The sequence below is a fragment of the Mus caroli genome, chromosome 1 (genome assembly GCF_900094665.2).
Source record: "Mus caroli chromosome 1, CAROLI_EIJ_v1.1, whole genome shotgun sequence".
NCBI lineage: Eukaryota > Metazoa > Chordata > Mammalia > Rodentia > Muridae > Mus > Mus caroli.
Window position 1 is genome coordinate 48,402,156 of NC_034570.1, and position 10,424 is coordinate 48,412,579.

At 38.3% G+C, this 10,424-nt stretch overlaps 1 protein-coding gene across 1 annotated transcript in view; it reads right to left on the reverse strand.

Annotated features, from left to right (window-relative positions):
• Pgap1 (post-GPI attachment to proteins 1) overlaps window positions 1–10,424 on the reverse strand; it is an 82,316-nt gene that overhangs the window by 26,704 nt on the left and 45,188 nt on the right. Inside the window, exons 14-19 of the mRNA XM_021162705.2 lie at window positions 7,816–7,891; window positions 5,873–5,946; window positions 5,698–5,749; window positions 5,020–5,086; window positions 4,515–4,623; window positions 3,147–3,185 (exon numbers count right to left, since the gene is read on the reverse strand). Coding sequence (XP_021018364.1) covers window positions 3,147–3,185; window positions 4,515–4,623; window positions 5,020–5,086; window positions 5,698–5,749; window positions 5,873–5,946; window positions 7,816–7,891 — 417 coding nt within the window. The remainder of the gene's footprint in view (window positions 1–3,146; window positions 3,186–4,514; window positions 4,624–5,019; window positions 5,087–5,697; window positions 5,750–5,872; window positions 5,947–7,815; window positions 7,892–10,424) is intronic.

The following is a 10,424-nucleotide window of genomic DNA, read 5'->3' on the forward strand; positions in this document are numbered from 1 at the left end:
AATGTTCAGCATCCTTAATCATCAGGGAAATGCAATTCAAAACAGCCGTGAGATTCCACCTCACACCAGTCACAATGCTAAGATCAAAAAATTCAGGTGACAGCAGATGCTGGCGAGGATGTGGAGAAAGAGGAACACTCCTCCATTGTTGGTGGGATTGCAAGCTGGTACAACCACTATGGAAATCAGTCTGGCAGTTCCTCAGAAAACTGGACATAGTACTACTGGAAGGTCCAGCAATTCCTCTCCTGAGCATATATGCAGGAGATGTTCCAACTTGTAATAAGGACACATGCTCCACTATGTTCATAGCAGCCATATTTATAATAGCCAGAAGTTGGAAAAAACCCAGATGTCCCTCAACTGAGGAATGGATACAGAAAATATGGTACATTTACACAATGGAGTACTACTCAGCAATTAAAAACAATGAAATTATCAAATTCTTAGGCAAATGGATGGATCTAGAGGATATCATCCTGAGTGAGGTAACACAATCAGAAAAGAACACACATGATATGCCCTCAGTGATAAGCAGATATTAGTACAGAAACTTAGACTACCCAAGATACAATTTGTAAAACACATGAAACTCAAGAAGAAGGAAGAGCAAAGTGTGGATACTTCGCTCCTTCTTAGAATGGGGAACAAAATGCCCATGGAAGGAGTTACAGAGATATAAAGTTCGGAGCTAAGAAGGAAAGAAGGAAGAACCATTCAGAGAATGCCCCACCTGAGGATCCATCCCATATACAACCACCAAACCCAGACACTATTGCATATGCCAGCAAGATTTTCCCGACAGGACCCAGATATAGCTGTCTCTTGTGAGGCTATGCCAGTGCCTGGCAAATACAGAAGTGGATCCTCACAGTCATCTATTGGATGGAACACAGGGCCCCTAATGAAGGAGCTAGAGAAAGTACTCAGGGAGCTAAAGAGGTCTGGAATCCTATAGGAGGAACAACAATATGAACTAGCCAGTACCCCCCAGAGCTGTGTCTCTAGTTGCATATGTAGCAGAGGATGGCCTAGTTGGCCATCAATGGCAGGAGTGGCCCTTGGTCTTGCGAAGATCATATGTCCCAGTACAGGGGAATGCCAGGGCCAGGAAGCAGGAGTGGGTGGGTTGGGGTGCAGGGTGGGGGAGGGCATAGGGGGCTTTGGGGATAGCATTTGAAATGTAAATGAAGAAAAGATCTAGTGAATAATGAAGGCTGCATTTATATGCATAAAAAAGAAAGTAATCAGAAACTGTCCAAGAACCAATTTAACTCATAAAGGAAATGGAAAAAGATGGTATCAAACTTGTACATCCCTGTCTACTGCTGCTCCATCCACAGGAACAAGGAGACAGAGCAAGCTCATCAACAGATAAATGGGTAATGGTAGTATGGCACATACACATGTAATGAAACTTTATTCAACTATAAACAGATGAAACTATAAAGTATGCAGGGTGATACATGGATCTAGAAAGTGATACAAATTAAAGATAAAAAAGCAAGGTCTTTCTCATATGCAGATTCCAGCTTGTGATTGATGTATGTAGACAGACTGGCAGGCAGGCATATAGACCGACTGACGGACAAATAGATAGATGGGTGTAAACTGAAAAAACTACAAAGGTAACCAAAGGCAGGCAACAAACAGGTGTTGAGGAAGAGGGAGGGGGCATGAGGGAACATGTGACATGAAGCTGTGTAGGAGACACAAGGTTCTTGTGCTCACGTATGAGCACACTGGGAATCAGGAATGTTCAACACTCAGGGCTGTCTCTCAAGGGGAGAGGTGTATAACCTATTTCTGCCCAGAAGGCAGGAACAATGTGATTCATACTTGGTGGCCTCTACACTATCTATACAGCTAGGTCACACTGCCTCCCTCAAACTCATGTTCATGTCATGAGTTTCAATATACCCATCTCTTAAGCTTTTCTGTACACACACAACTGGTTAATTATCACCAGAAACTAGTTTGAAATTGTGCTGTGCTTAAATATGCCTAAGATAAACTACCCGGTGTCAGAACCCAGAAGTTTGAACGAAAATTGTCCACTGAGTCATGCTGAGGCAGACTTCTTTCTTACCACACTCAGCTGGTCAGGGTGTTTGTAGAGACTCCTCTGGAGAGGAGACTGGGGGTTGCCAGGGGCTGGGGGAAGTTAAGGAGTGGAGGGCATGGGAATTGAGTAGGGAGGGAAATCTAAAACAGTTTGAAAATATTACAATGACATCAAAAAATGCTTTGTTTGCTAAGAATCTAAAAATATACATATGTGGAGTGAATTAGATACGTTATAAACTTGAGTTCATTCCTCTAGGATCTTAAATTCTTGACCTTTGATCCAATGACACTAGTCTTACTTTTTAGAAAGATTTCTATAGCTGAACATCAGCATCAGCTTGACCTCTTTTGATATAATTGTCTTTGGTTAGACTGCACGTTAAGATAGCTTGAATTATCTCATCACTGATCTGAAATATGGGTAAGGAGTGTCCACCTTTACTCTAAGCTATGCAAGTGACAAGTCCTTTGCATACTTTAAAAGCCCAAGAGCTGGAATTGTTTGGTATTACAAAAAAATAATTTTTAATTGGTTCCTTAACTCTTTATAAAGTTTTAAGTATTTAATGATGCTTTTTTACAACTCAAACTAAAATTTACTTGTTTCTTCATGATTTATACAAAGCACTTACACATTAACTGAATTTTATTATGTTCACAAATTTTACATCTCTAATCCCAGCACTTGAGAGGCAGAGGCAGGAGGATCTCTGTGAGGTCGATCCCAGCCTTGTCCACAAAGTAAGTCTAGATAGGCAGGGCTACAGAGAGGAATCCTGTATCAAAAACCAAAACTAAACAAAATCTAAATATCTAATTCTCACAGGCTGTTCAAATGAGATAATGCATACAAAATGTTTCATTATAACAGTTGAATTACAATCATGACCAAATACAAAATTATCAATGTTAATTATGTCTGAGTCACAAAACACAAAGATCAAAAACTCAAAGCAGCAATAAAAATTTTTGTTGCATTAATTTCTCTTTTTAATTTCTTAAAAATTTTTCTGTCTTAATCAATATTATACAATTCTACAAATTCTAATAATCAACCAATTGCATTAAGTCTGTCTTACCTGTCCAAGTATTTGTGGGAAGGAAGTCTTAATTGTCACCTAGTATAAAATAATTGTTAGAAAAGGAGATTATTTTTCCTAAACTCATTTTATATCTTATTGAGTAGCTCTGCATACTTTTTAACAATTAAACAAGATCTTCCAGAATGTTCTCAACCATCATTTTAATTGTCTAAAGTATAGTTTGCCATTCTATACATTTTCCAGTATACTTCCTCCTCAACAACTGGCTGAATGCAACGGTCTATGGGTAGTAACCCTTTACCACTCATTAGCCACAGTATGTTATGAAGGGATCATGCTGGTTAAAATAATGTAAATCCTAGCAATATTTATGAAAGTCATCTTTAATATAGATTAGATATTAAGAAAGCTGGAAAAAGGAGAACTTTCTTAAGAAAGTTGTAACAATTATATACAACATGCTTATGTCTTGGTAAAATACAGACTTCTTCAAAATATGTGATATTGCCTTTCAAAAAACATGGACATTTGGTGAGCATGCAGTATTTGAAGCCAAACTGAGAACTTTTTTTTTTTTTTTTTTTTTTTTTTTTTTTTTTTTTTTTTTAAGATAGGCTTTCATTGTGTAACCCTAGCTGGCCTAGAACTCACTATATAGACCTGGGTGGCCTCAAACACAGATTCTGGGTGTCAGAAATCGACCGGCCTCTGCTCTCAGGAGAATACACTTCTTATCACTTTAATATTGGAAGTACAAACTTTTAAACTGAAAAACACAGTAGAGCTGCAATACTCATCACTGTTAGAAACAGATGGCAAACTGTCATCCATGACATCCATGAGACACAAATTAACTCCTCACACAGGTGCACCTGAAACCAGGTCACGGGAACAGATCCCGTTAATCTGGAATCTCCTAGTGTACCCTAAAGAAGTGAGTCCTATTACAGAGTCCAAATACTTAGGGCTGCTAACCAGGAAGAAGATATTTGACATATACTGGAGTATTATAATGTCACCACTGAAAAGCATACAGATCTTTAAAAAGTAGTAAAGGCAAGATCCTTAAAATAACCCAGTACTGGTACAAAACCAGTATGCACTATGTCAATTGCTATAGCGGAGTCATGGCAGCTAATTAAATGAAGCTCTTCAGTTTACGAAAAATTCTTGATCCTGGGCTTTAAAATTTAGAGTCAGCTGCAGTATCCACTTATTATATAAGATGCTCACATGCTCGGTCTAGCTACAGAAATGCTAAATGGTAAAGAAGAGAAGTGGAACATATTTAACATTTGAATTTCTCATACTTATGGGATGCCACATGATATATCTGCAGCTAATAGAAAAAAAGACCTCTACTTGTCTATAATTAAATCATACAATTATGCAAACATGTCTTACCTCATACTGACAGTCTGACGACGTGTACATTTTTAACAGTGCCACATGGCTGTCATTTTCTGGCTGAGCAACATGAAGCTTCAGAGAAATGTCTGTGGAAGATGGAACCCTGAAGAGATTATTGGAACATCAATCCTCAAATATAGTGACAGTAAACAGCCATGGCTAAGGGGATTCCTAACACAATAGAATGAACTAACGTAGAGGAAGGAGACAGACAGAGGCATTATCCCAGGTGGACACTTGCACTCATATCACAGCTACCTGGCTGTCCCTCGAGCACACGGGGAATGGTGGAGGTTAAGGGAAGATGGTCATTTTTCAAATAGGATTTAAGTGCTATATTGTTTAAATAGAATGCTATAGCTCTCAAATAATGGGCATGAAACTAAAGGGTGTGTATATTTTACTAATAGGAACTTTAATAATCCATACGACGTAAATAAACTAAGCACAGATTCTACTTTAGAACAACAAAGTTTAAAGCAAATTTTTCTATGCTTACTGTGCGATGGTTAGTGAATCTTCATAGGACCAGGGAATATGAAGTTTATAGATACTGGTTATTTCTTCTGTTAAAACACAAAGGAAAGAAGCATTATTCTGTGTGTTACCTTAACTTGTACACAGGCTATAAGACTACTACATGTCAACTGCCCAGTTTACAAAAAGATCAGTGAAAAGATTATTGAATACAATGCTCCCAAAAGACATTAAGGTATTTGGGTAGTACTAAGAAACTAAAATAAAATTAAACAGCTAAGCCTGAATTGCTACTATGATAAGACATGAAGATCTACAGTTTGACACTTAGTCTATGGTTAATATTATGTTTGTGTATGATGACTGTGTATAGGTACACGTGGTCAGGTGGCGGTCAGAGAGACTTTATAGACTCATTTATTTCTTCCACCTTTACATGGGTTCCGGGGACTGAAATCAGGCCTTTGCTGAGCCGGCTCACCCACCTCAAAATATATAGTACTTTTAAACAGATAAATATGGTTTACTATTAAGAAAGAGTGAGTCTATAATAAATCTCTTGAAAATAGAAATATTTTCCCATGATGATATATTTAATTGTACTCCATATAAAATACATGGAAGAAAAGACATGAAATAAGCCTTGGAGAAACTTGAGAGCAAATGGACTGTTCTTCAGACGAGCGCACTATGCCCTTACCTTTGCTTCCAGTGCACTTGCTGACCACGTTGACTTTAAAAGCTTGGTATATCTGATGAAGGTTGGCAAATACAAAAAAATAAAATAAAATAAAAACAAAAACAGAAACAAGGTTCTTTGTTTAGTGAAATAGCAAATGCAGATGAAGTTTTCCTGTTCTACACATGAAGATTACCTGCCCAAAGTTCAGCAGCTCTATGTTGTAGTATAGGCCATTTGTATTTAATATCACCTTCCTAGAAGACAATCCTGTCGAATTAAAAGCACTGTGTTATTTATAATACCAGAGAATTTCCAAAAATGTGCTGATTGCTAAAATAACATTTAAAAATACCAACAGAACTGTGAAATTAAGAGAAAAAAATTTAAAATTCGCTGTGGTGGTGTACGAGCAGAGGGAGGCAAACTTAGGGCCAGCGCAAGCTGAGACTGAGGCCACCTGAGCCACGAGGGACACAGATGGTCTAAAACTCAAGTCAACAAGTTTTACCTCTGCTGTATAAGCAGTAACTGTCAAATATAACAGTCTTTATAATGACTTTCAGTTATACTGAAGGTGAGTTTAAAAAGTCAAGTCCTTATTTCCAGCTTTAGGAAGATTTGGATCCTAAAGCATGTGATTTTTAAATGATACAATTAATTCAGAGTTGTTACTTTGGTATTTTCCTGAGCATTTTGTTCCCCAAAACATCAAGCTGGGGTCGGGTAAGGGGGAAAAAAAGCCTTAAAGGGAGTTTCCTATTACAAGCAACACTGATATTTTTCATGAAAGGGATACGTGTGTGTGTGTGTGTGTATGTGTGTGGTGTGTGTATATTTGCGCGCACACACATGCACTATACTAAAGGGTACTGGGACCAAGCTAAAGAAGACCCTAAAAACCAAAGCTAGAACAACTTAAGCAAGACAGTACATAACACTAGCATTATAACACCATGAGTAAAATATCCACGCTAAGCAATCACTCCACTGTTGAGCTAGGCCCTAGCCCAATATATTTTTTCACTAGTTCATACAGTCTTGAAAAATAAATGAATAAACAAGGCAACTCTTATCTCAGACAGGATTTAAATAATGGAGACTGCAATAGTAATTACTTGCTAAAGAATAGCTAACCCACTGTATGCTAAAATTAATAAGTTCCACATTTTTTTCAAATTATTTCCTACAAGATATTTGTAATGGTAAAAAATAAAAACCAGTAATTACATAGTAGAGAAGTCGTTGACATACAATTTTAATAAACAAAAGATCAAAGTTAATACCATGAACAATTAGATTTATTAGCATCTAACTCCTGTAATTAATAATAACAGGGATCTGTTGCCCTCTTCTAGCCTCTATAGGTACTGCACACACATGGTACACAAAAAAAAAAAATACATGCAAGCAAAACTCCCATACACATAAATAATCTATTAACATATAGTTGAGAAACCTTCATTAGACAGACAACCATTTAGATATGCTGTGTGTGTGTCAGAAAATTACAATGACAGTGTTGAAGGCACAAGCACAGAATCAGAATAAGAAACAAGTGGGGTTTATTTAAATAATAAAAATCAAAGCTTGTTCTGTGAAAAAAAAAAAAAACAACTCTAAAATGGACCAGTATCACATTTGAAAATACACATATAGAAGCACCTGGTTCCTGCATTTTATATAAATATGGGAAAATACAGAGTGATTTGTAATGAAAATGGCCCCAGTAGGTTCATGTGCTTGAGTAATTTCTTCCTAGCGGAAGGAAGAGTTTGAGAAGGATTAGGAGGTGTGGCCTTGCTGTACTTTCCAGCCCCTTTCTCCCTCCTCCTCTGGGATCCCCTTGGGTCTCAGCTTCCCAGCCTCCATGCTTGCTTGGCCACTCTGTTCTCTAATTACAGTCTTTCTTTTATAAATTGCCTTGGTCATGGTGCCTTATCACAGCAAGAGAAAGAGACCTGAGATAAGGCCTGTCTAACCTTCAACCTCAGAGGCTGACAAGCAAATCACTGCTCCTGACCACACTGTTTCCTAAGCACTCGACTTGGAACATGCTAATATTTAATATTCTACGACTGGCAAAGTCAGTCGGCACTGCTAAAAGCTGTGCTTAAGCTTCAAAAACAAAATACTTACCAAAGGAAAAGAGGTGAGTCACAGGTAGCTGCATGGACCTTGCCTCTTTCTTAAAGAATTCACAGTCTACAACAAACTGAGATATAAGACATTGACTCATTAGAAAATGGAGAATTTAATTTAGAAAACTCTTGAGGTTTGTGTGGAAAATAAGCCTCAGCTTTAGCAAGGTCTGTTAAACTGATTGTTTTGTAACTGTGGCACAATTTCCCAAGCAGGTGCCATGTCAAGAACACTTGATAAGCAATTTCTTAATCAAAATACTGTCTAAAGGTCATTTTTATAACAAATTCATGGCAAATCTTAATTATAACACCAGGTGTTTTCAGAGGAAGAGTATTAAAGTCTAGATCAAAGTACTGAGATACAAAGGCAATTTAAGATTAATTAAGGGTTTAGACAACATGTCTCTGAGTACTTTCCTAAAGAAAATTATGTTCGTTGCTTTTTAAATTAAATCCCGTATCTCTCAAGTATCTATAGTTTAATCAGGCTATAAAAGCATTTGTAACCAGTCATCTAACTCATCTATAGCTAACGCTATTTGTAGGAGATTATTGCAGATCAGCCAGTTACTACAGAAAATGGAAAAAAAAAATGAGTGTCTATCCTAGGCTTCTGTGACAACGCTCCCTCCGGTATCTCAGCTGTGTTATTCCTTTGCCCTCAGATGGACTCTCAATAATTTATTAAACTGAAGACCAGGTGAGTGGGCTGCTGTTAGATGTGTGCTATACGGTGCATAGGGACATTACCATGCAAGAGCTTTGCTTTCATTCCTTCTCTCAAGGCAAAGAAGCAGCACTTCCATTACAGAAAAGACTACCCAAAGACGACTGTGGTGGTATGAATATGCTTGGCCCGGGAGTGGCACTATTGGAGGTGTGTTCTTCTGTGTCACTGTGGGTGTGGGCTTTAAGCTGCCTTCAGAACAAGATGTGGTACTCTCAGCTCCTCCAGCCCGACATCTGCTTGGACGCTGCCATGCCCCCACCTTGAAAATAAACTGAACCTCTAAACCTGTAAGCCACCCCCAATTAAATGTTGTCCTTTATAAGAGTTGCTTTGGTCGTGATGTCTGTTCAAAGCAATGAAACCCTAACTAAGACAAAAGAAATCACTTACTGAACAAGATTATTCATATTTTTACAGGTTTTGGTTTTTTTGGGAGGGGTGAATCATGAGATAGTGAAACAGTTTTAAAAATACAATTTCAATGATTTTGTGTAAAGATATTTAAATACTAGATTTTTTTTTAGTTTTCTTTTTTTATTAGATATTTTCTTCATTTACATTTCAAATGCTATTCCCAAAGTCCCCTATACCCTCCCTAACTCTGCTCCCCAACCCACCCACTCCTGCTTCCTGGCCCTGGCATTCCCCTGTACTGGGGGCATATGATCTTTGCAAGACCAAGGGCCTCTCTAGGCCATCCTCTGCTACACAGCTCTGGGGGGGGGGTACTGGTTAGTTCATATTGTTGATCCTCCTATAGGGTTGCAGACCCCTTTAGCTCCCTGGGTACTTTCTCTAGCTCCTTCTTTGGGGGCCCTGTGTTCGATCCAATAGATGACTGTGAGCATCCACTTCTGTATTTGCCAGGCACTGGCATAGCCTCACAAGAGAGAGCTATATCTGGGTCCTGTCAGGAAAATCTTTCTGGCATATGCAATAGTGTCTGGGTTTGGTGGTTGTATATGGGATGGACTCCCGGGTGGGGCAGTCTCTGGATGGTCGATCCTTCCATCTCAGGTCTGCACTTTGTCTCTGTAACTCCTTCCATGGGTATTTTGTTCCCCCTTCTAAGAAGAAACGAAGTGTTTTTAAAGACAAGCCATAATCAGTGTTGAGGTGGGTTGGAACTGTTTTTTGCTATCCTAGTTTTTTCTTATTCCAGATGAACTTGCAAATTGCCCTTGCTAACTCGATGAAGAATTGAGGCGGAATTTTGATGGGGATTGCATTGAATCTGTAGATTGCTTTCGGCAAGATAGCCATTTTGACTATGTTAATCCTGCCAATCCATGAGGATGGGAGATCTTTCCATCTTCTGAGATCTTCTTTCTTTCTTCAGAGACATGAAGTTCTTATCATACAGATCTTTGACTTCCTTAGAGTCACACCAAGGTATTTTATATTATTTGTGATCATTGTGAAGGGTTTTGTTTCCCCAATTTCTTTTTCAGCCTGTTTATCCTTTCTGTAGAGAAAGGCCACTGATTTGTTTGAGTTAATTTTACGTCCAGCCACTTCACTGAAGCTGTTTACAAGGTTTAGAGGAGTTCTCTGGTGGAATTTTTAGGATCACCTATATATATTATCATATCATCTGCAAACAGTGATATTTTGACTTCTTCCTTTCCAATTTGTATCCCCTTGACCTGCTTTTGTTGTCTAATTGCTCTGGTTAAGACTTCGAGTACTATACTGAATAGGTAGGGAGGAAATGGGCAGCCTTGTCTAGTCCCTGATTTTAGTGGGATTGCTTCAAGTTTCTCTCCATTTACTTTGATGTTGGCTCCTGGTTTGCTGTAGATTGCTTTTATTATGTTTAGGCATGGCCCTCGAATTCCTGATCTTTCCAAGACTTTTATCATAAATGGGTGTTG